At 43.7% G+C, this 25,670-nt stretch overlaps 2 protein-coding genes across 5 annotated transcripts in view; one reads left to right on the plus strand and one right to left on the minus strand.

Moving 5' to 3' along the window:
* LOC120299618 (ubiquitin carboxyl-terminal hydrolase 12-like) overlaps nt 1-8,387 on the minus strand; it is a 43,080-nt gene extending 34,693 nt beyond the window's left edge. The window contains exons 1-2 of one of the 4 annotated variants that reach the window (XM_039324599.1): nt 8,187-8,318; nt 3,294-3,362 (exon numbers count right to left, since the gene is read on the minus strand). Coding sequence is in view for 1 of the 4 variants with exons in the window: in XM_039324598.1 (XP_039180532.1) it covers nt 8,187-8,234 (48 nt within the window). In the remaining 3 variants the exon portion in view is untranslated. Of the gene's footprint in view, nt 1-3,293; nt 3,363-8,186 lie in introns of all 4 variants that reach the window. The other 3 variants (XM_039324601.1, XM_039324598.1, XM_039324600.1) reach the window with 3 other exon arrangements.
* Nucleotides 8,388-15,319: 6,932 nt separating this feature from the next.
* LOC120299626 (ras-like protein family member 11A-like) overlaps nt 15,320-25,670 on the plus strand; it is a 31,913-nt gene continuing 21,562 nt past the window's right edge. Inside the window, exon 1 of the mRNA XM_039324610.1 lies at nt 15,320-15,754. Within this exon, the coding sequence (XP_039180544.1) occupies nt 15,616-15,754 (139 nt within the window). The 5' untranslated portion in view covers nt 15,320-15,615. The remainder of the gene's footprint in view (nt 15,755-25,670) is intronic.

Here is a 25,670-nt window from a genome sequence, read left to right on the forward strand (position 1 = left end):
CATAAAAGAGCCAAGGTTGCCTACCCCTGGTATAGGTTCTCCTGCTCAAGCAGGGAGGCTGGACTAGAAGACCTTCAAGGTCCCTTCCAGCTCTATTCTATTGTGCTATTGACGGCCACAATTGACCCCAACTGTGACAGCTAAGTGAGTTTTGTCCCATTCTATGACCTTTCTTGATACAATTGTTAAGTGAACCATTCCAATTGTTCAGTTAGTAACATAGTTAAGTAAATCTGGTTTCCTCACTGACTTTGCTCACAGGAAGGTCACAAAAGGTGATCAGATGACTTGGGGATTCTGCAACCGTCGTAAATAGGAGTCAGTTGCCAAGCCTCTGAATTCTGATCACGTGACCATGGGGATGCTGCAACAACAGTCGTATGTGAAAAATGGCCATAGGTCACTTTTTTCAGGGCTATTGTAACTGTTGTAAGTCAAAGACTATCTATATTAAAGCAACAAACGTCGAACTTAGAAAAATATGAAATCATGAAAAATATTACATACAAGATGGTACCCGTGAAGGGACGCTGAAGCATCGTTTCGTCAAGGAACACCTTACCTTTGATAAATCCCTATTAAAGGATTGTCACCCAAATCCATTCATTTGCTTGCTACAGAACTCCTGCCAAGTTTTTTCTGCAACAAGCACTAAGTAGTACCCTTACTACAGCATGTAAGAAAAGTTATGAGATGGGAAGATTATGTGGTCTTCCCAGACTGCCAGTTACCCAGGTAAAAGCCCCAACCCCTTTGTCCAGGTGAGTGCTTTAACTGTTTAAGATCTCCCCATCTTCTCACATCAGCAAATTTGACAAAAGATGGACTAATGCATCACCCTGATGTTTACTGCCAAGCAAAAATATCATTTTAAGTATGTTTCTTTGCTGCCTGCATTGTTCCTTAGCCTCATTTCAGGCTACCATGCCTATCATGTATACCAGGGGTCTTCAACCTTGGCAACTTTAAGACTTGTGGACTTCAAAGCCCAGAATTCCTGAGGAATTCCTGAGGAATTCTGGGAATTGAAGTCCACAAGTCTTAAAGTTGCCAAGGTTGAGGACCCCTGATGTATACCATGGTTTGGCACTCTAGATTCTAAAGCCTTTGACATATATATCCCTATTTAACGTTCACAAGTCCCTTTATAATCTGCTTCTGTGTTCTACAGATACTTGTTCTCGACATGCTGCAACAAAAACCCACATTTCGTGGACGCAAGCCAAAGGAGAGAAGGATTTCAAAAAAATAAATAACTGGGTGATTTAGCATCATGAACTGGATCTGCAGAGAAAGAAATACCAGCTCTAAGACGTCCCCTTGCAGAGCTGGAGAAAGAGCTAGAAGAATAGAACCTCTCCCTTTCCCCTCAGCAGGGCCTAGGCCAATGGCAAATCTTTTACACAGAGTGCCCAAAAACCGCTGCTCCCGCGCCCGCAGGGCCACCCACCACCTCCATGGCCCACCGCAGATCACCCAGGCGGCCCTGCAGCATCATGGTGGCCACGCCTTCCACCCACGACCCGCAGCATCATCTGTGTGCAACGGAGTGCGAGAGCAGAGTCTTGTCCCCACTGCCCGGCTGCCATGTCCTTGGCTGCGCTGTTCCGGGCAGGCCGCGCCTGGGGGCGACTCTCCTCCGGGGGGCTGCTGGGGAGGAGGGGAGCGTGGGGGGAGGCGGGGCTGGGGTGATGGCACACACGCCCACAGAGAAGGCTCTGCGTGCCACCTCTGTCACGCGTGCCATAGGTTTGCCACCACTGGCCTAGGGCACAGGTGTCGAACTCGCTGCATCACGTGACGTGTGGCGACGTGTAACAACTTTTTTTGCATTGCTGGAGCTGGGGTGGGCGCAGCCTCCGCATGATGCAAGCGGCCAGTGGGCCGGTAGTTTGACATCCCAGCCTAGGGTGACTCATTTGTTGGCTTCTCTATGACTTTGTCTCCATGACCTACATCAAGAGGGACAATTAACCTTAGATTAAGCCCTTTGGATAGCATGGGCAGGGAGGGGTTGACTAGGTAGTGTTGGAATTCAGCCATGTTTCTGAGCTGTTCATTGATCTTTGATTGCCAGGATGCAGGAGATGTCTTTCTAAGGAGTAGCTGAAGAATAGCCTATTCTGGCAAGTAGCAAGTTCATGACACATCCAGAGACACAACAGAACACCTCCGGTCTGCATGGCTGCTTTGGTTTTACAGGCATCTAGAAAAATAATTGCCAGCCTTAGCCACTTTAAGATGTATGGATTTCCAACTCTCAGAATACCCCAGTCAGCACTGCTAGCGTTGCTGGCTGGTATTCTGGGAATTGAAGTTCATAGGATGCACGAGAAAGTTATGCTGGATATGTTCACCATCTTGCGTTATTTGCAAAAACAATAAAGATGGGACAAAATATTTAAATGAAATGTAGATCTAGAGTAAAATTTCATCCATAATTATTTTACAATTTATTATTGTATATTTCCATATGTTTTTCAAATTACAGGGTTCGGGGAAAGATTGCAGTAGCAAGGTGCCTATGCAGCCTGCTTTAATTTGTGATTTCCTTGGTTTGGCTTGTCAGAATGCCAGTGTTGTGGTTAGATTAAAGTGATTATTAAATAGTCACTCATTCTTTTTTTTTTTCAAGCCATTCGATGACTTATTCCAAAACTTTGACCTTTTTCAGACTCATTGCCAAACTAAACACACATCCAATTGCAGCTGAACATTTCTTAGAATTGTTATTTTTATCTGAAGGGAGTAATTCTGTGTTTGAGATATTGGTGCACAAAAAAGAGGATGTAAATGCCATGGCTGATAAATTACTTCAAAATTGACAGGAGTAGAAAAAATAATAAAATTAAATAAAATTCAAATATGAACCCAAGCTGAAGTTTATCATTTTAATCCTCTCTCTGGTTTATACAGGATTTGATGGAAATTCTGTCAAATGCAGCACTGCCGCAACTTATTTGCTTCTATATAAACCTGCATCTGTCGTGCTAAAAACAAAAATCTGTTCCTCTGTAGCTTTTCTACTTTCCAGGTTTGTGTTTTTTATCTCAGTTAAAGAACACAGTTTGGATATTGTGGTTGTTCCATTAGTTTTACACTCAAGCAGCGTCTCAACCTTGGCAAATTTAAGAGATATAGACTTCAACTCTCAGAATTCCCAGTTGGTCCATATATCTTAAAGCTGCCATGGTTGAGAAACACTGCACAAGAGTCTCTGATGATATAGTAGAAGACTGCTTTGTAATTTCTGCAGTGGTGTTCAGCTAAGCATTTGGGACTGTAATACTCACTTCAGTGAAACTGGTGTTAATCCATCATTATTCAAGCTTGGTAGTGTCATGGAAGAATATTGTTTGCATCTGTCATAAAGTAAGCAATACATCGTCAATTGTCAAGTTCTGTAGGTAACCCTTCTGATCATATCCTGGGTATGTGCTAGTCTGTCTGTTAGTTTTTGTTTTCTAAACTTAAGGTCCCCCAGCTCTGTCTTTGAACCACAGACTTCAGGGCTTGAATATCCTAATCTTAATTTTTGCATTTCCTTGCTGCTTCTCCTCCTCTTCCTCCTTTTTAAAAAACCATTTGAGGCGTTCCATAATTTTGAATTAAGAAATGAAGAAAAATGATAAAACAGGGCAAAACTCATTTCACAAATGCTTCACTTAGCAACAGAACTTTGGGGCTAAATTGTCATTAAGTCGAGGACTGCCTGCCCTTGTACCATCTGCTTGTAGATTTTACATGAGAGTAAAGCTCTTTTTGGAAAAGGAGATTCAGTGTCTGATTTTGGAAAAGCTCGGAAGCTGTCCCGCTTTGCATTAGTAAGTGCATTTATTTGAGACTTTTTTGTAATTGAGAAGGGGTCCATTTGCACGCTGGAATATATAATTTTGGTCTCAGTCCTTTACTGTTCTTGCATATCCACTGTAAGCAGCCCTGTAATTATCTTACCCAAGCAGACTCACATCTAGATGTAAATAAAAATCTGCCACATCTAAGCTAAATGGGAATTTTAAGAATTGCAACCCCAGAACAATCCAAGGGCACGTTAATGCATTAGAAACTAACATAATGAGATGAATAAATGCAACAGACGCCGAAAGCTACTGATAGAGGAAGAGGCTGCCCTGGAGAGGTCAAGTGGTTCCTTTTTCTCCACTGAGAATGTTTTCATCCAAAGATTGGTGTTTCTCAACTTCGGTAATTTTAAGATAGGTGAGCTTCCAGAATTCCCCCAGACAGCCAAGTCCACCTACCTTAAAATTGCGAAGATTGACAAACACTGTACACATCTCTTTTAATGGGTAAATGGCCATAAACACCACATATCTCTGCAGAGTGAGGGAGGAGGTTAAACCCCTTGAGGTATAGGAAGACAGAAAGAAGATAAACTGATTAGACTTCATTAATCTCAGAAAGGGTTTTAAAGAGAAATGTAGTTTTTCTCTTGAGAATTTGCCTAGGAGAAAACATGGATTCAAAATACATGAGCTCAAGCATCCAGGGAGAAGATAAGGTGGGAAACACCTGTATATTATTGTTATTTCCATGTTGTTATTTTCAGCCCATTTTTCAGAGCAAAAGCCCTCAAAAACAGATCATTTTTTTAAAATATGAAAATCAAACCACAAAATTAGACACCTAAGTGATCAGCAGAACAAGAAAGACAATTGCGTCAAACAGCCTATTTAAAAGTTTAATACAGCAATGTTTCTCGACTGTAGCCATTTAAAATTATGTGGACTTCAACCCCCCAAATACCCCAGTCACAACACTGCTGGCTGAAATATTCTGGGAGTTGAAGTCCATACATCTTAAAACGGTTAAGATTGACAATCACTGATATAGTGTAACTAGCTAACTAAGAGCTAGAAGAAAGGAGTTAGCAAAGAAAAATTGGAAACTTTGTTATGGGGGAGACGATTCAAAGGATTTGGGGACACCGGTGAGAAGGCTCTGCCTCTGGTGGGCCAAACAGTAGAACCTTAGAAACTGATCCCAAAGGTGCATTTTCAAAAGGCAACTGGGCTTTCTTTGTTTTTCCTTGAAGACGTTTCGCTTCTCATCCAAGAAGCTTGTAGTGTTCTACGGTCTGGCCCACCAGAGACAGAGCCTTCTCTTTTGAACCATGGTCTGGATGGCTGGAAATCTCTAGCCACTCAGAAACTGGTCTTTGACCATAAGCAGGCTTGGATTATGAAGGCAAACCTGCAGTCACATGGCACCATTTAATGCCTTCAGCACAATTACCAGCACTTCACAAACTGGAAATAAATAAGGAGCCAACATCGTAACATGTCTGAGAAGACGTTTCATAATTCAAACATCTAGCTCCTGCAAGGGTTTGGGCTACAGATGTAGTTTCCAAGCCATCAGCAACATCAGCCCCAATAAAGCATGTAAACAGATGCTGTTTAGTGGGGGCAAAATCAGTTTCCTTTCGATCACAGTTGGTAAACAAGCCAACACTGTTAAATGATACGCCCAACCACTGACACAATTGCGGTTTAACAAAATGCCACATTGCTGACATCTCAACACCATCCCTTAGTCTTAAGGGCATGGTTGTACAACACATTCCCTCCAGGTATTTTTGAACACAATTTCCAGCAGCTGTAGTGCTGGGAGTCATAAATCAACAACAGAGGCATTCAGGGAGAATGCAAATCACTCAGTTGTGTATTTTCCAATCAGATTAACCCATTATTCTCAACCACAACGCACAGTTCTCCTCTGGATGAAGTTTCAACTGCCTTCCCTCCTTCAAGCCCAAACTATCCCATGACACTTGAGTTTCATGATGGAAGGAAGCTAAAAGATGAAATATACAAAATGTCAAGAAATTTTCCCCAATTGAAAGCAATGAGAATTCTAGATAGTCTTTGCTGGAATTGAAAAGCTGTACAAGCATAAATCCTGCAGCACAAATTACTTCAGGGGAGAAAGAATTGCTTGCAAGAGCTGCAGGGGGCAAGGACCTCATTTGCAGAAGCCTGCCTTCCTTTCTGCCCTTGACAATTGATTATTGAACTGAGAGGGAGACATCTAATGTTTGCTGGCTGGAAATGACCTGCACTGCAACACACACACCATTGTGTTACTTTATGGATACACCACTTTATAAGAGCATCTAACGCAGGTATATCAAACTGCCAGCCCGCAGCATAGAAAAACCATGCCCACCTCATTGCCAGCATTGGGGGAAAAAAAGTCATGATACATCTCGACAGGTCACATGACGTTGTGAGTTTGACACCCCTGATCTAACAGCAACTTCCTGACTCAATAAAAATGAATTGGAGTCAAAGGGGGCCAAAACAATCTTCTCAAGGCTTCAACATATAACAACAGTTACTGAGAGCCGGGTGGCATATACATTTAATATATTATTACTATTTCTAGATGTTTTAATCTCTCCATATTGTTAAATACAGGTAGTCCTCAACTTACAACAGTTCATTTAGTGACCATTCAAAGTTACGGCACTGAAAAAAGTTACATGACCGTTTTTCACACTTGTGACCTTTGTAGCATCTCCATGATCGTGTGATCAAAACTGAGATGCTTGGCAACTGGTTCATACTTATGACTGTTGCTGTGTCCCAAAGTCATGTGATCACCAATTTCAACCTGCTGACAGGCAAAGTCAATGGGGAAGCCAGTTTCATTTAACGACCGTGTTACTAACCTATCAACTGCAGTGATTCACTTAACAGCTGTGGCAAGAAAGGTAAAATGGGGCAAAACTCACTTAACAAATGTCTTACTTAACAACAGAAATGTTGGCTCAATTGTGCTCATAAGCTGAGGACTCCCTGTATTGTTTCTTATTTCACCTATCCAGGCCACTTCTATGCAGGAAAATATGACATGAAATTACATTAAAAATGTGGGAATAATATCCTATTCACTTTAATTAATTGAACTCTGGGAAGGTGCCCTTTGCCACGCATTCCCCAACAGGCTACTCAGGTCCACACAGCACATACATGACTCATCTGTGCACCTCACAATGCATGCATGCATTTCATGCCATTTCCACCCGAAGATACGCTTTCTGTGACAAACATACTAAGGAGAAAAATAACTAAAGCAGCTGAAGCAGAAATGACCAAAGAGGAAGAAGTAGAGGAAAAAGACAGGTCTCTCTCTCTCTCTCAGCCCAACCCAAGGTTGTTGTGGGAAAAACAGGAGGAAGTGTATTAGGTATGATCACTGCCTTGCATTACTTATAAACTAAAAAAGCGGAATAAAAATCAACTAAAACCTTATTAAGGAATGGAGGGAGAACCCTTTTTTGCTTCATGTGTGTGTGTATACTTAGAACGCACTCTCCCCTTATTTTTTTTTCATGACAGCTTTTTTTAGCTGTTTAATTGCATGTTAACAATGTTAGAATCCAATCACCAATAAGGCCTGATGCACTAAAATAGAACTGTTGCATACATCTCTGGCTACAGAAAACAGAAAAACAAAGGCGTATGCAGTCTAAAGAATATATATCATAAATATACCACCATAAAAAGGGGTGAACAAATACACCCATCTTAGTTAACAGGGGGGAGGGGCATGGTCCAGAGGTGGCCCCAAACTGGAAGGGTGTTTTTGAATCCTTATCTGGAAAAAAGGAGCAGGAAAGAGAAATTTGGGATCCAGGAAGGTCTGGATGGAGGGAAGCAGCCTGGGGGGGGGGGAGGCTTCTCCTGAGCCACTCCCGCATGGACAGAGGGTGTGGATGATGGGCTTTGTCTTTTGAATTCCAGGCACCCCTCAGGGTCACAAGCCCCGTCGGCGGGTGGGCGATGTGCATTTAATCCATAAATAAAAATAGAGGAGAAAAAAGACCCCCCCCCAAAAGGCAGCTCCGTCCTCCCCCCGTTCCTTAAAGGCTTCTTTGGGGAGGGGTTCCTTGCCAAAGGGGCGGCTTTTCCTCGCCCTCTCAAGCCTTCCCCCTCCCCCTCTCTCCTGCGGGAGAAAGCACTCTGCACGTGCTCAGAGAGCTGCTCCCAGAACCGGCCCAGGGGAGCGGTTTCCCGCCGGGCCCCACCCCCGCGCCTGCCCCCTCCTCGCACAGGCAAAGACCCCTCCTCATTTCCCTCTCCCCTCCCCCCAAAAAGGGAAGCCCCGCGGCGTGGGCGTTGGGGGGGGCGGTGATGCCGCGGGGCGTCCCCCCCCCCACTCACCATGGTACAGATGGAGGCGAGTCTCCGGACGGTCATCAGCGTTGCCATCCGCGCGGCCCCCCGCAGCCCGCCCTCGCCGCCATGTTGGCCGCCCGCCCGCCGCCCGAAGGAGCGCCGCCGCCGGAGCCGCGGCCGCCGCAGGTGGCGCCACCGAGACAGCGCTCCGGCTGGAGCAGGAGGCGGCGGCGGCGGCGGGGCGCGCGTCACTCGCCCTCGGCTCCGGCCTGCCCGCGCAGCCTCGGAAGGAAAGTTCCGCCCATCCTCCGTTCCGCCGCCGGCGCCGCCCCGTTCGGACGCCGCGAGGCTCCGCCCCTTTTCCGGGCTCGCCCTTTCGCGAGGCGCGACTGGTGCAAAGCGGGGTGGGGGCGCGGCGGTTCCTGCAACGGGGAGGGGGCTGCAAAACGTCCGGGCGGAGGAACCTTTGGGAGGCTTTTCTCGACCCCCGCCACATTTTTCGGACAGTCGCTCTGTCTCATGCGTAGACGGACTACTCGTCCGAGCACAATTGAGTCCAGAATTTCCGTCACTAAGTGAGACAGATAAGTGTTTAAGTAAATTTTGCCCCATTTTACAACCTTTCTTGACACAGTTGGTAAGTGAGTAACACGTCTGTTAAGGGAATCTGGCTCCCCCGTGGACTTTGCTTGTCAGAAGGTCGCAAAAGGGGATCACGTGATCCCGGGACCCTGCGACTGTCATACGTATGAGCCAGTTGCCAAGCGGCCGAATTTTGATCAGTTTGATCAGGTGACCCTGGGGAGGCTGCAATGATCGGAAGTGTGAAAAATAGTCAAGTAAATGTTGTCCCGTTTGACAACCTTTCTTGACATGGTTGTTAAGTGAATCACTGCAGCCGTTAAGTTAGTAAGAGGATTGTAAAGTGATTCTGGCCTCCCCATTGACTCTGGTTAATGGAAGGTTGCAAAAGGAGGTCGCGTGACCCTCGGGGGCGCTGCAACCGTCATAAATATGAGTCAGTTGCCAAGTGTCTAAATCTTCAGCAAGTGACCATGGGTAAGGTGACCAACCGTCCTCCTTTAGGGACGGCAGTCCTCCTTTTGTGAGTTCGGTCCTCCCTCAAAAAGTGTCCTCCTTCATGTCCTCCTTTTCGATATTTGAAGACTAATCTGCAGGGCTTTTTTTTTTAATGGTTTTTTTTTTTCAACTTTTGCATGAGCTGTGCTACTCCCGTTATTGGCTTCCGAAAGCCAATAGGAATTGCTGCTAAGCGCACCAAAACACCCGGCCGGCAAACTTTGCACATGCAAGTTGTCTGTATCATTGTTGCAATGAATAAAATGTTTCTTTTACTTAACGATATTTTTTCTTCAATTTATTTGTGTCCTCCTTTTCATGGTAAAAAAGTTGGTCACCTTACCATGGGGATGCTGCAACAGTTGTAAGTGTGAAAAATGGTCATAATCCACTTTTCTCAGTGCCACTGTAACTTTGAGCGGTCATGGCGTGAACTGTTGTAAGTTGAGGACTACCTGTATAGGAGACAACTTGTGATCCGTTGGGTCATTGTTGTAAATTCGAAATCACCAAAGGAAGTTGGGGATTATCTGTATTCTGAAGGTTCCAGCAAACCTTATGGGTCCTTAACAGCCTGCAATGGGTAATCCGGTCTTTTCAACCTTGGCAACTTGAGGATGGATAGACTTTGGTTTCCAGAGTTCCCTGGCCAGCGTGCTTTAAGGTGGATGGACTACAACTCCCAGCATTCCCTGGCCAGCGTGCTTTAAGATGGGTGGACTACAACTCCCAGAATTCCCTGCCCAGCGTGCTTTAAGGTGGATGGACTGCAACTCCCAGAATTCCCTGCCCAGCGTGCTTTAAGATGGATGGACTGCAACTCCCAGAGTTCCCTGCCCAGCGTGCTTTAAGGTGGATGGACTGCAACTCCCAGAATTCCCTGCCCAGCGTGCTTTAAGATGGATGGACTGCAACTCCCAGCATTCCCTGGCCAGCGTGCTTTAAGATGGATGGACTGCAACTCCCAGAATTCCCTGGCCAGCGTGCTTTAAGGTGGATGGACTGCAACTCCCAGCATTCCCTGGCCAGCGTGCTTTAAGATGGATGGACTGCAACTCCCAGAATTCCCTGGCCAGCATGCTTTAAGGTGGGTGGATTGCAACTCCCAGAATTCCCTGGCCAGTGTGCTTTAAGGTGGGTGGATTGCAACTCCCAGCATTCTCTGGCCAGCGTGCTTTAAGGTGGGTAGACTGCAACTCCCAGCATTCCCTGGCCAGCGTGCTTTAAGATGGGTGGACTACAACTCCCAGAGTTCCCTGGCCAGCATGCTTTAAGATGGGTGGACTACAACTCCCAGAGTTCCCTGGCCAGCATGCTTTAAGATGGGTGGACTACAACTCCCAGAGTTCCCTGGCCAGCATGCTTTAAGATGGGTGGACTACAACTCCCAGCATTCCCTGGCCAGCGTGCTTTAAGATGGGTGGACTACAACTCCCAGCATTCCCTGGCCAGCGTGCTTTAAGATGGGTGGACTACAACTCCCAGCATTCCCTGGCCAGCGTGCTTTAAGATGGGTGGCCTACAACTCCCAGAGTTCCCTGGCCAGCATGCTTTAAGATGGGTGGATTGCAACTCCCAGCATTCCCTGGCCAGCAGGCTGGAGCATATATTTCAATAACATTAAAATTGCCAAGGTTGAACCACAGTGCCCTAGAACCTAGGAAGGATCAACCTTGGAGCAATTTTTATCTGGCCTGTGAAGCCTCTCGGGAAGCGTTCCAGCTACAACTGATGCTCAGGAGACGCCGGGCACTTCAAAGTAATATTCAGCCCTGGAGCTGAAGGCTCTAGTTTAGGGTGTCCAACCTAGGCAACTAGTGGATGTCATCTCCCAGAATTCCTCAGGCTGCCAAGGTCGGACATCCCTGTTCTAGTTGCTGAGTCTACTCTTCTGACTTGGATGAACTTCTTCCTTCCTATGTTTAAATAGAGTTTGCAGTGTCGTTAATACCTGAGTAGTACCTGAGCAGGGGGTTGGACTAGGAGACCTCCAGGGACCCTTCCAACTGTTATTCTATTCTGTTATGTCCTTAAGGATCAGCAGAAATCGGGGCGATATTTTCTTTCCCCTGCTCCTCACCATTATCCATTTTCTCATGAATTTCACAACCCAAATCTCAGGAGAATTCCTTCCAGTCCATTTCGTAATTCTCTTCTCCATTTCAGGAGCCAGCCTGAGTTCCCTTGCTTGTGTTTCTCAAGCATGCTGGCTGGAGAATCCTGGGAACTGAAGTTCACCCATCTTAAAAATTGGTAGTCAAAAAACACCCTGTGTCAGCCTCACATACAATCCAGCTTCCCATCGGCTGTCTTTCCACCCCCTCCCAATTTAAATCCTCCATCTTGAAGTGAGCTGCACCCACACTATTAATTAGTTTGTTTATATTTCATGTTTCTAAACCGCCCATCCACTTCAAAGCTATTTCATCAAATCTGTGACTTGGAAAAGATCAGAAGAGGGTCAAAGCTTGTGTAATGGTTTACGCAGTGTTTCCCAAACTTGACAATTTTAAGGCATGTGGACTTCAACTCCCAGAATTCCACAGCCAGCGTTGCCGGCTGTGGAATTCTGGGATTTGAAGTCCTCATGCCTTAAAATTGTCAAGTTTGGGAAACACTGGTTTACGGTTTAGAATTAGGTATGAGCCAGGACACTACGGTTGGTCGAACAAACTGATACGTAGCCATCTAGATCGGGGTTTTCCAGCTATATGGACTTCAACTCCCAGAATTCCACAGCCAGCTTAGATATTGTTGAGAATTTGGGGGCTTGAAGTCCACACGTCTTAAAAGTTTCCAAGATTGAGAAACACTGACCTAAATTAAGAAGTTCCCCCACTTTTCTAGGGAAGGTTGCCAGTTTCTCTCTGGGAATATTTGTGAGAGATTAGCACCTGGCTGTCAAAGGGACAGGTGAGATAAATCCAGAAAGTCACCTCCGGATGGTCCTGTAATATGTAAGCAAACAAGATAAGGGTCCCTGAATTCTTTCCTGCCTCGGAAGAAACAATCTCTTGTAAAGGAACTGTCTAGCGAGTCTTCTTATCTCTCTGACCTTCTTCAAACTCTTTCTTCAGATTGTGTCAACAATCTCTTACGAAGGGGAAAGATTGGTGTGTAGTCTGTCTAATCTGCTGAGGCCACCTGTTCACTTTGAAGCTGGTTTTTGTTTCTTTGCTATCCCTGACACTTGGAAATTCCTCTCCAGACACCTGCATGAGAGTGCCCACTTCAAATCTTTCCCCAAATCCATCTTTTCTAGGAAGCGCTTGACTGTGCTTATTGGAAAAAGTGCCACCAGATAGAGTATCTTCCACTCTTTCTCCTACGGTGTCTTCAGAGCTAGATTTATTAGATGTAGAGTATTTATTTATCCTACCTTTATTATTTTATAAATAACTCAAAGTAACAGACATAACTAATACTACACCTTCCTAATTTCCTCAAATCCACCACCCTGTCAGGTGGGGTGTGCTTAGAGAGAATGAGGTCTTAAGGTCACCCAGCTGTTTTTCATGCCTAAAGTGGGACTAGAACTCACCATCTCCTGGTGATTGGCCCACCCAAAGTACCCCAACCGGCTTCATGCCTAAGGCAGGACTGGAACTCACCGTCTCCTGGTTTTTAGCCTGGCGTTTAACCCCTGGAGCAAACTGTCTGTCTCTGTCCATACGCTCCAGATTCGTTATCCCAAGCAATATTTGAAACGTTACACTTTAAATTTTAACTAGGAAGTTAATTAAAATCTTGTTATCCTCCTTTAAGGTTTTAAAACCTGATTTTATCTTGGACAAAGGTGTATATGAGTGTGCTGTATAAGGATTGACAATTGACTTGTGTTTGTCCTCAGATGTATTTGTTTCTGCTGTGTCTTGTTTATCTATTTTTAACCTGAAGTTAACCGTGCAGAGCTGATGTCTGGAATCATTTTTAAACCGAAGTTAACTGCAGGAGGGCAAGCATATATAAATGGATTAAATCGGTCAACAAACATGAAATTTCGGCCCGCTCTGTTGCAAAGCGCCCACTTTTGTTGTGGTGTTTCTTTGAAGGGTGCCTTGAGGGCTGAGCACAGAAATAGAATAGGCAGATGGTAGGAATTACAATGGTGTGAAAGAGACAAAATGTGTGTCATTGTATCACACTGCAAACTCTAGCCTTTCACGTTTGCATTCTGATGTCAGATACAAGTCCTTAACTCACAGTACTTGGTGTTGTCTCCTCACAATACACATTTTGTCCCTTGCTCTCTGGGCTTCTTAGCAGCTGCCCTAATTCGAAAGTTTGGGGTCGAACGACCATTTCACGGGGGTCGCCAAACAAGGCTGTCCGCCATTTTCCCCCTTTTCTTTGGCCACGCCCCTGGCACCCGGTGATGTATAAGTGGTTGGGGGTCACCACAACATGGGGGACTGTATTATGGGGTCGCGGCATTCAAAAGGTTGAGAACCCCTGTGTTAGAGCTTTCCTTTATATTCTGTTCTCCATGGTTTTTGATACTTACGCTGTAAGCCGCCCAGAGTCGCCTCGGATCGCAAGATGGGCAGCATCAAAATTTAATAAATAAATATTACTGTGTGCGCTTGGAGCTTCATAGCAACTTTCAGTCTTTTAAAACGATATAATACAGATATCCCTCGACTTAGGACAATTGAGCTCAAACTTTCTGTTGCTAAGCAAGACAATTATTCAGTGAGTTTTGCCCCATTTTATTCCCTTTCTTGGCACAGTTGTTAAGTGAATCACTGCAGCTGTTAAGTGAATCTAGCTTCCTCACTGACGTTGCTTGACAGAAAGTTGCAAAAGGGGATCCCGTGACCCTGGGACGGTGCGACCGTCATAAATACGAGTCAGTTACCAAGCGTCTGACTTTTGATCATGTGACTCTGGGGATGTGAAAAACGGTCCTAAGTCCCTTTCGTCAGTGCTGTTGTAACTTTGATCACTAAATGAACTGATGTAAGTCAAGGACTACCTGTAGACCAGACAAATCGGTTGAGTCATGGAGAGATTTCCTTACAAGTTTCCTTCAATAGTGGCAGAGCCTAATCAAACCCCCTTTTATTCTTTTTTTCTTTCCTCCTGTTCCCAGATCCGCACCCCCCCCTCTGAAGCCGGGTTACTCCCTACTGCCCTCCCAAAGGTGCTTTTCCAGAGGGCAACTGGGCTTTCTTGATTTTCTTTGCTTCTCATCCCAGAGGCTTCTTCTGGATCAGTGATTCTCAACCTTTTTAATGCCGCGACCCCCAACCGGTTGTAAGTCGAGGACTGCTCAACCGGTCATAAGTCGAGGACTACTCAACTGGTGCAGCCCCGTTTGCAGACTGCGGCTTTTGGTGGGCTCAGCAGGGCAGAGACAGCCTGGACAATTCCTATTGGCTTTTGAAAGCCAATAGAATTAGACTCTATTCAAGAGAGTCTATTCTATTGGCTTTCAAAAGCCAATAGAATAAAAGGGAGTAGCACAGCCAAGTAAAAGGGGAAAAAATGGCGGACTGCGTTGTTCCTCATCCTTAATGAAGATATCTAGACTTCAACTCCCAGAATTCATGAGTCACCCATGCTGGCTGGGGAATTCTGGGAGTTGAAGTCCAGCCCTCTTTAATTTGCTCAGGGTGAGGAACACTGCTCTGGAGGGGCAAGGCGCTCTCTCTGTCTCTCTGTGTGTGTGTGTGTGTGTGTGTGTGTGTGTGTGTGTGTGTGTGTGTGTGTGTGTGTGTGTGTGTGTGTGTGTGTGTGTGTGTGTGTGTGTGTGTGACCTTCTATTCTACGACCCCTCCTTCAGCCCGTCCACCGCAGGGAAAAAGGAATGGGCGTTTGCAACCAGGACCTGGACTTACGGGGAGGGGGGGGGGCTTACTGAACCTCTTCCCCTGCAGAGGTGCCAGCGGGGGGCTTTTCATCTGCAGCAGCCCCCCTCCCCAAAGAAGCCATGCCCCCCCCCGCCCGTCCCATCCCCCCCCACTCCCCAGGTCCACGGATGCAGCCCCCTCCGCGTCCTCTGCAAGACGCCGTCCGCAAAGCCGGGAGCTACGGAGCCGAGCCGAGCCGGAGGCAGGGGAGGGTGGGCGAGCAGGAGGCCCGGTCCGTCTGCCTCTCCCCCCCCCCGCCTTTGCTGGAATGCCGTCCCGGCCCGTTTGATTGGCTGAGGAGCGCCGGAGTCAGCTTTCACTGGCGTTTGCAACGATGCAAACTTTCGCCTGCTCGCCGGAGCGGAGCCTTTGGGGAAGGGGCTGCCCGGCCGGGTTCCTTCCTCTAGCGATGCCGCTTGCCTGACCATGCCGGGCAGGGCAGCAGGGAAGGCCGAAGCCCCCACCTCTCCCCTGGAGGCTGCCCCCCTTTCCAAGACTCCTCCAAGCGCCTCTGGGGCTTTCCTCGCCTCTCTTCCCCTGGCATGCCCGGTTGGATTACTATGTCCCAGTACTCCATGAATTTCCTCCTGCTTCCCATCCCGGAATACCCGCTCCTGGAGTGCGCGCCCAACAAAATCATCAAGCTGGTGGTCCTGGGGGGAAGCGGCGTGGGAAAGACCGGTAAGTGCCTGGGGAGGTCTCCCCCCACCCCCCAAGAAGGGGTGTGCTCCCCTCCCCTCCCCGCTCCTCCGCCTCTCCCTTCTTTTGACCCGCTGCGCTTTCAGCCGCGTCTCGGTTAATGTTTGATAGAAGGATTGATTCCGGAGCTGGCCTTATTTTGAGGGACACCGAAGTTTGTTTGTTTGTTTGTTTGTTTATTTATGAGACTTATATACCGCTTTAAGTGCAAGCACTCTCTAAGCCAGCGGTTCTCAACCTTTCTAATGCCGCGACCCCATAATACAGTTCCCCATGTTGTGGTGACCCCCAACCACTTATATATCACCGGGTGCCAGGGGCTTGGCCAAAGAAAAGGGGGGAAAAATGGCAGACAGCCTTGTTTGGCGACCCCCGTGAAATGGTCGTTCGACCCCAAATGGGGTCCCGACCCACAGGTGGAGAACCACTGCTCTAAGCGGTGTACGCCAGTAAGCGATGTATATATATATTTACATTGCCCCCAACAATCTGGGTCCTCATTTTACCTACCCCGGAAAGATGGAAGGCGGAGTCAACCTTGAGCCGGTGAGATTTGAACCGCTGACCTGCTGAACACAGTCAGCTAAAGTGGCCTGCAGGACTGCACTCTAACTGCTGCGCCACCTCAGCTCTTCCAGGTTCAGGAGATGTTTTGCATTTCCAGTGAAAGAAGCCAGGTCTGGAGCAGGGCAAGCAGGAGAAAGGTCAGGGCAAGCAGGCCAGCCCTGGGCGTTTTGAAGAGGTTTCTCCAGAAGCTCATTGTCCTGGATTGGTCAATGAGAAGTCCCCAGGGTGGACAATCAGTGGTGAATGAGATAGAGCCATCCTGTGTCTTGATTGACCTCAGGCTGAAGCTGCAAAGGAGGGCTGATGGTTGGTCAGCTGGTGGTGAGATCTGAGTGATCCTTCTCATTGTTGTTAGTTGTTAGTTGCGAAGTCCTGTCCAACCCATCTTGACAACGTTCCTCCAGGCCTTCCTGTCCTCTACCATCTTCTGGAGTCCATTGAAGCTCACGCCTCCTGCTTCAGTGACACCATCCAGCCCCCTCCTTCTCTGTTGTCCCCTTCTCCTACTGCCCTCCATCTTTCCCAGCATTAGGCCCTTCTCCAGTGAGTCCTTCCTTCTCATTCGGTGGCCAAAATACTTGAGTTTCAACTTCAGGATCTGGCCTTCTAAAGAGCAGTTGGGGTTGATCTCCTCTAGGACTGACCAGTTTGATCGCCTTGCAGTCCAGGGGACTCGCAGGAGTCTTCTCCAGCACCAGAGTTCAAAGGCCTCCATTCTTTGGCACTCAGCCTTTCTTATGGTCCAACGTTCACATCCATACATTGCAACTGGGAAAACCATGGCCTTGACTATACGTACTTTTGTTGGCAGGGTGATGTCTTTGCTTTTTAGTATACTGTCTAGATTTGCCATAGCTTTCCTCCCCAGGAGCAAGCGTCTTTTATGTTCTCATAGAACACAGAATAATAGAGTTGGAAGGGACCTTGGGGGTTGGAGGTCGTCTAGTCCAACGCCCTGCATGAGCAGGAGACCCTAGACCATTTCAGACCAATGGTTGTCCCGTCTCTTCTTAAAAGCCTCCAGTGATGGAAGACCCACAACTTCTGGAGGCAAGCCCTTCTACTAATTAATTGTCCTCACCGTTAGGAAATTTCTCTTTAGTTTTAGGTTCCTTCTCTCCTTGATTAGTTTCCATCCGTTGCTTCTCATCTTTCCTTTTGGTGCTTTGGAAAAATGTAAGAAGTCCTCGACTTATGACCACAATTGAGCCCAGAATTTATGTTGCTAAGTGAGACATTGGTTAAGTGAGTTTTGTCCCGTTTCTTGCTACTTTTGTTCAATGAATCACTGTCGTTTTTAAATTAGTTAAGTGGAACTGGCTTCCCCATCAATTTTCCTTGTCAGAAGGTCTCAAAAGATGATCCCGTGACCTTGGGACACTCAGCGTCATAAATATGAACCGGTTGCCAGCTGTTTTTGCTTCCTTGGAAGCAAAAGAAACCGCCGCTTCTATCTCCGTGTTTACAGCATTTTGGTGAGTAATTTTTAAACGGACGGAGCAGTTTAAAGGACTTTTTCTTATATTTTAGGTGTTTATTTTTTTATCTTTTGATTTTTACTATTTTTCCTCCTTTTCTTTGTTATACTAGTGAAAGGACTTAAGATGGCGTTTTGAAAGTGTCGGAGTTTTTTTTTCCTTTCTCTTTTGTTTTACTTTCCCTTTTTAAGGATTGTTTTTTGCTTTTGCTTTTGCTTTTGGCTTAGAATTTTTTTTTTTTGAATTGTTTGCTCTTTTATTACTTATTCTTGGGATTTATTCTGGACTTTTAATGATTATAGTTTGTCTCTTTTTAAAAATTCTTTTTTTCTTTTTTTCCTCCTCCCTTTTTGGCTGGAGGGGAAAGGGAAGTGACAATTGTGCTTTTTAAAATGGCTTCAAAGAGGCAGCAGCCTTCCTCAGTACCCAAGGTTATTTCTTCTCCTATAACTTCCACTGCACATCTACAACAACAATCTAAACATGCACCACCGGCTCAGCCACCACCCTCCCCTCCTCTACCTGGACTTTCAGTGCAAGAGGTTAGAGGCATAATGGGAGAGATTGTAGTTCAAATGAGAGAGGAAATGACTCAATTTGTTTCACAGATTAAATCAGAAATTAAATCTGATCTCAAAGAAGAGATAACGGGGATAAAGTCTAAATTGCAAGAAAATAATAATGAATTACGACAAGATATACTGGCAGCTGTTTCAGGTTTGGCTACTGTGGTGGTTAAGCTCGATGCAAGGCTTGAGGAAGTGGAAGACAAAGCTGACTCTTTAGATGACAAAATTCAAGACGTGGAAAGGAAGGTGGACTCCTCACAAGAAGATATTTTGATGTTTCAATACAGACAAATGGAGTATGCTCTGAGGATTAGAGGCCTCAAGGAAGATATGAATCAAGATTTGATGGAGGTGGTTCTTAGTGATCTGGCGCTGGCTTTGGATATGGATAAAGGAGAATTACAGAGAGAAGTAGAAAAAATTTATAGACTCAACTCCTGGATTGCTAAGCAGAAGAATTTGCCCAGAGATGTGGTGATTTACTTTACAAAGAAGTCCCTGCGGAATGAGATTATACAAGCTTTTTACAACAAAAGATTTCAGATTGCCGCCCAAGATGTCATCATTCTAAAGGAAATCCCATCTAAAATTTTAAGAAGTAGGAAAGACTTTGCTTTTTTAACCAATGAGCTTAAAGCTAGATCGATGCCATTCAGATGGGAAATTCCGATGGGTATCGTTTTGAGCCATGCTGGGACACGTTACAGATTGAACACAGTTGACAAAGCTAGAGATTTCTATACTTCGGTCCTGAGTGCAGGCTCAACTTCATCTGGTCGGAAATCTTTGAGTGCTAAGGAACCTGAGCAGCAATCTGAGGCACTAGATTTGGTTTCCGCAGGGATGATAGAAGTGGCAAAGCAACGCCAAACGGAGGCTAAAGAGCAGAGGATGACTCGTGCAGCTTATAAGCGTAAAGAGAAAGAGCAACGTAAAAAAGAGCCCAAAGAGAATTCTCCTGGAAGTGCATCACCGCCGGTGGGAGGAGCAAGACCCAAGAGTTATGCAACACACGCAGCTCTGTCAGAGTTTGATGGTGTCTTCTCCAGGCTGCGTGCCAAGGGAGATGGCAAAGTTTTTGACCTGGAATGTTAATGGATTGAATTCTCCTCAGAAACGGAAAAAAATCTTTTATTATTTGAAACAACATACCAATGATGTTATTTGTTTACAGGAAACTCATATTCTACTTAAAGATCAGAAATATTTAGTTAATGCTCGTTTGGGATCTCATTTTATATCTCCTGCACCTGGGAAGAAAGGGGGAGTTGTTATATATGTCAAACAAAACCTGCCAGCTTGTCTGGTAGAATCAGATCCCCAGGGGAGATATGTGATGATTGAACTTGGTATTTATGGTAAGAAAGTACTTATAGTTGGACTTTATGCTCCAAATCAACAACAGGAACAATTTTATAAACAGTTACACCAAAAAATAACTTTGCTTGATTATAGATCGGTGGTATTAATGGGTGATTGGAATGGTGTCTTAGATACACAAAGGGATAAGAAAGGTTCCTCTCCTTTTCTTAAACAAGCAAGGCTACCTAAAGCCTTTTTTGATATGAAAGAAGACTGGGAATTAAGGGACTATTGGCGGGAACGTAATCAAGAGGAGAGAGACTTTACTTTTTTTTCTGATAGACACCAATCTTTTTCAAGAATTGACTTTTTCTTGATTACCACGGATTTGTATAATAAAGTAAAGAATGTAAAGATTTTTCCTAGATCACTGACGGATCATAGTCCAGTTTGGATGGAGTTGATTCAAGAGAAAGAGGAAAGAAGATCCTGGAGAGTTAATGAAAATTTGTTTAGACAAGAGAAGAATGTTCAAAAACTAAAGGAGTGTTTAAAGGATTATTTTGCTTTGAATATGTATAAGGGGACTTCAATGTCAATGGTATGGGATGCAGGTAAAGCATTTATGCGCGGTGTTTTGATAAAAATGAATAATTTTTATAAGCGAAATCAGACTCAGAAACGTAGAGAACTTGAAGATGAAATTAAACTAAAAGAAAGGGCTTTGATTCTAAATCCTTCTGATGAAAGTACTAAAGAATCTGTAAAGTTATTAAGGTCACAATTTAATATGTTGATAGCAGATCAAGCTGCAACCAATTTATTATTTATGAAACAAAATACATTTTGTAATGCTAATAAGCCGGGGAGATGGTTGGCTTATCAATTAAGAAAGAAACAGAGACTGAGAATAATAGAGAAAATAAATTATAAGGGTAAACTAGTTTCTCAGAAGGAATTAATTAAAAAATCTTTTTTGGATTATTATCAAAACCTATACAAATCTACTAATGTACAACTGTTAGATATAAATAAATATTTAGCTGAGGCAAGTTTTCCTAAACTGACTGAGGATCAGAAATATGAAATTAATGGTTTAATTACTAAGGAGGAAATCGCCTCAGCAATTCAACAATTGAAATTAGGGAAAGCACCGGGTACGGATGGGTTAACAGCTGTTTATTATAAAGCTTTAATGGAGGAGATGATTCAACCATTAAATGATCTTTTTAATGGTATCTTACAGGGTTTAGAGATTCCTCCTTCATGGCGTAGTGCTTTTATATCATTGATTCCAAAGGAGGATCAAGATCTTACTTTACCAAAAAACTATAGGCCTATATCTCTTTTAAACGTGGATTATAAGATATTTGTAAAAATTTTGGTAAATAGGCTTATGAGGGTGGTGCATCATCTTGTGCATAAAGATCAATCAGGGTTTATAACAGGAAGGTATATGAAAAACAATGTTAGACAAATTATTAACTTATTAGAATACTTAGATAAGAACAACCAAGTTCCTGCAGGGCTCATATTTTTAGATGCTGAAAAAGCATTTGACCAACTGAATTGGCATTTTATGCTAAGAGTAATGGAAGAAATGAATTTTGGTGAAAACATATTACAAGCCCTTAAGGTAATATATCAAAAACAAACAGCACAACTTATTGTTAATGGAGGTTTGTCGGAGGTTTTCACAATAGAGAAAGGTACTAGACAGGGGTGTCCTTTATCGCCATTGTTGTTTGTTTTAACATTGGAAATATTATTGATTAAAATTCGAGAGTCTCAGGAAATTAAAGGAATATATGTTAATAAAAAAGAATATAAGTTGAGAGCTTTTGCGGATGACTTGGTTGTTACTTTGTCGCAACCTGATTATTCTGTAGTAAACTTATTACAGTTGATTCACCATTATGGTTTGGTCTCGGGTTTTAAGATTAATGTAAATAAGACTAAAATTTTACCTAAAAATTTGTCGAGTCAGGAGAAGCAGATTTTGGTTAACTCGACGGGTTTTGAGATTGTTAATAAGGTAAAATATTTGGGGGTGATGCTGTCTGTTTCTAATGCAAAACTATTTAAAAATAATTATGAAAGGTTGTGGGTCGGGGTACAGAAAGACTTGAAGAATTGGGAAAAGCTGCAATTATCCCTCATGGGAAGAATTGCAGTGATAAAAATGAATATTCTACCCAAGTTTCTTTTTTTGTTTCAAATGTTACCAATTTTGAAAAATGAGATTAATTTAAATGAGTGGCAGAAGGGTCTCAATAAATTTATTTGGGCAGGGAAAAAACCAAGGGTTAAGTTCAAAATTATGCAAGACTTCCGTGAGAGGGGCGGACTCAAGGTACCAAATTTGAAATTATATTATGATGCGGTGGTTTTAACATTAATTAGTGACTGGGTAAATTTGACAAATTCTGAGATACTTTATCTAGAGGGATGGGATTTACTTTATGGGTGGCATGCCTATTTAATATTTAATAAAAAAATAGATTGGGCTTTTAAATCTCATATTTTAAGAATTTCTTTACTTAGGATTTGGAGAAAATATTATAAAAGTGATTTTAAAGTACCATTATGGGCTATACCTTGGCATGCGATAGAAGGAATAAAAAGAGGGGTTAAAATGGATATGGTGTCTTATAGACAGTTACTTAAATGGGATGGACAAAACTGGCAATTAAAATCACGGGAAGAATTAGCACAAGAAAATTTTACTTATTCTTGGTTCCAATATAGGCAACTACTAGATAGATGGAAGATGGATTGTAAGGTGGGTTTTCTTAGAGAAGATGAAAATCTTATTAAGCAACTGAAGGATCAAAGACAAACCCACATTAAGAGAATTTATGGGGTTTTAGTTGAATTGGACTCAGAAACGGAACTAATTAAAGATTGTATGATTAGATGGGCGCAGAACTTTGGTGAGCCAGTTTCATTGGACACCTGGGAAACTATTTGGGTGAGAAATGTCAAATTTACTCAAGCACAGAATCTAAGGGAGAATTTTTATAAAATGTTTTATAGATGGCACCTTGATCCACAAAAAATGTCTTACATGTACCCTGACGTGCAACCTAAATGTTGGAGATGTGGTTATAAGGAGGCTTCCTATTATCATATTTGGTGGTCATGTAGAGAGATAAAAGCATTTTGGATCAAAATATGGTGGAATATCCAGAGAATTTTTAGAAGGAGGGTAAAATTTACTCCGCAATTATTTTTGTTAGGTATTGTTACAGATTGTGATACAAAGGAGGTTGTATTGATGTTAAACTTGATCACAGCCGCGAGGCTGTTAATTGGACAATATTGGAAGAAGGAATCTTTGCCTACATTGCAGGAATGGTTTTTTAAAGTAGCTTATCTGGCAGAAATGGCAAAGATTTCGGCTTTCTTAAAGCAACAAACGCAAGAGAAGTTTTTTGCTATCTGGGACAAATGGATAAAATTTATACAATTTAGATTGGGTATACAAAAATATTATATAGCTTTTTCATAAGTTTTATTTTTATATATATTATAGATATCTTTTTTATATATATAAATATAAAGTTTTTAATTTAATTTTTATTTTTATTTTTTTTTTTTTATTATTATTTCTTAAGCCTATATTCTGCTCTGGGAAGCTCAGGGGGGGGGAAGGGAGGGTTTTTGGGAGGGGTGTGGGGTGGGGGGTTTTTTTTATATGTATTGTTTAATTTTTTTTTTCTTTTGTATATGTTGTTTTTTGTTCTGTATTGTTCTTGTTTTTTTTTGTAAAATTTATAAAACTTTTAATAAAAAAAAAAAAATAAGGAGAAAAAAAAAAAAAAAAAAAAAAATATGAACCAGTTGTCAAGCATTCCAATGTAAACCACAGGATCATAGGGAGGCTGCAATGGTCATAAGTGTGAAAAATGGCCATAAGCGACTTTTTTCTGTGCCGTTGTAACTCCGAACAGTCACTAAGCCCTTGTCCTTGTAGGAGCCTCTTGAATATTGAAAGACTGCTCTCATGCCACCCCAGTCCTTCTTTTCATTAGACTAGATTCATTAGGCTTGGCTGGCTCAGGAATTCTGGGAGTTGAAGTCCACGAGTCATAAAAGAGCCAAGGTTGCCTACCCCTGGACTAGACATACCCAATTCCTGTAATTGGGTAGTGGGCAAGCATTGTGATTTTGCATTTTGTTTCTTTCTGAGCCAGCTTGTAGGCCCCCTTAGCCACCAGAGTAACTCAGGACAAACTACACATTAAGGTTGAAAGCAGCAAAAGGAATTCACAGAAACAAACTTCAAAGTGTGCTTACTTTGCCTCTTGTTCCTCCTTACTCATTCTAGTAGTCCTCGACTTATTGTCACAACTGAGCCCAAAATTTCTGTTGCTAAGTGAAACAGTTGTTAAGTGAGTTTTGCCCCCATTTTATTATTTAAAACATTATTATTATTATTATTTTATTGGTTTTCCAGTTTTACATTCAAGTATTTCAGGTTACATCATCAAACTTAAGATGGCTATATCATATTTAAGCTTGTTGTTGTTGTTGTTAGTTGTGAAGTCGTGTCCGACCCATTGCTGCCCCATGGACAACGTTCCTCCAGGCCTTCCTGTCCTCTACCATCTTCTGGAGTCCCTTTAAGCTCACGCCTCCTGCTTCAGTGACTCCATCCAGCCACCTCATTCTCTGTTGTCCCCTTCTTCTCTTGCCTTCCCTCTTTCCCAGCATCAGGCTCTTCTCCAGTGAGTCCTTCTTTCTCATTAGGTGGCCAAAGTACTTGAGTTTCAATTTCAGGATCTGGCCTTCTAAAGAGCAGTCTGGGTTGATCTCCTCTAGGATTGACCGGTTTGATCGCCTTGCAGTCCAGGGGACTCGCAGGGGTCTTCTCCAGCAACCGTAATTCAAAGGCCTCCATTCTTTGGCGCTCAGCCTTTCTTATGGTCCAACTTTCACAGCCCTACATTGCAACTGGGAAAACCAGTGACTGGTGAAAGGTAGCAAAATCCAGCAGGCACCAAAGGGAGAAGGTCTGTTTGGGCCAGATTCCTCAAACCACTCCTTTGGGCAGGTGGTGGGCACATAGTAGCAATGGTGAAAAAATCTGTCTCAACATCCACCGAGTGTTTCCTGAAGTGGAGAGTTTTCACCTGTGCGGTTGCTCATGGTGAAGAATTCTGCCTTGTGTCCTGAGATCTTAGGAAGGACGGCCCTTAAATATATCTGACCAAGAAGACAGATGTGTTGGGATCTTTCAGAAGAACAAATACAAACACATATTTTACTGTCCTTTTGAAAGGCATGCTGGATTTACTACCAGAGTGGGGAAGAGAGTGACCAAGTGGGTTATGAAATTTCCCCATCTAATCCCCAGGCACTGCTATCTGTAGAGAAGACAATGCCTTGCCTTGTTCTGCTCTTTCTTCTTGGTCTTCTTTTGGAGCCTGGATCTGGACTGGACAGACTTTCAAAGCCGTCCTTAAAACAGGACATCAGGTTCCCTCAGCAACCAACAGGATTTTACCCCAAAAATGCTTTTCCAAAAGGCAAGTGGACTTTTTTGGTTTGTTTTTCTTTGAAAACATTTAGCTTCTCATTCAGGAAGCTTCTTCAGGTCTAACTGAATTTCTAACCGAGTTCAAACTGAAGATGTTTCTTGGAGAAAAGTGAAATGTTTTCAAAGAAAAGGTTAATAGAGTCCAGTTGCCTTTTGAAAAAGCACCTTTTGGAACAACCAAGACTGGATGGTGGAGAACCTCCATAGACAGCAGGATTTACCTTCATCTTGGTGTGAACTACGAACATTCTCCAAACCACATCTGAGGTGGCCAGTTTGGTCTTCATGACTGGCCATCTTGGCAGGGCTTCTTGGATACTTTGGGAATGTAATCTGAGGAAAACAAAACTCATTAACCAAGATGTCACAGTGATAAACCTCACTAGAGGTAGCTCCTGCATTCCCACTTGCCAAGGGATGTGTAGTTGATGTGGGAATGT

Source organism: Crotalus tigris, unplaced genomic scaffold (assembly GCF_016545835.1).
Source record: "Crotalus tigris isolate CLP2741 ecotype Arizona unplaced genomic scaffold, ASM1654583v1 scf7180000024303.721469, whole genome shotgun sequence".
NCBI lineage: Eukaryota > Metazoa > Chordata > Lepidosauria > Squamata > Viperidae > Crotalus > Crotalus tigris.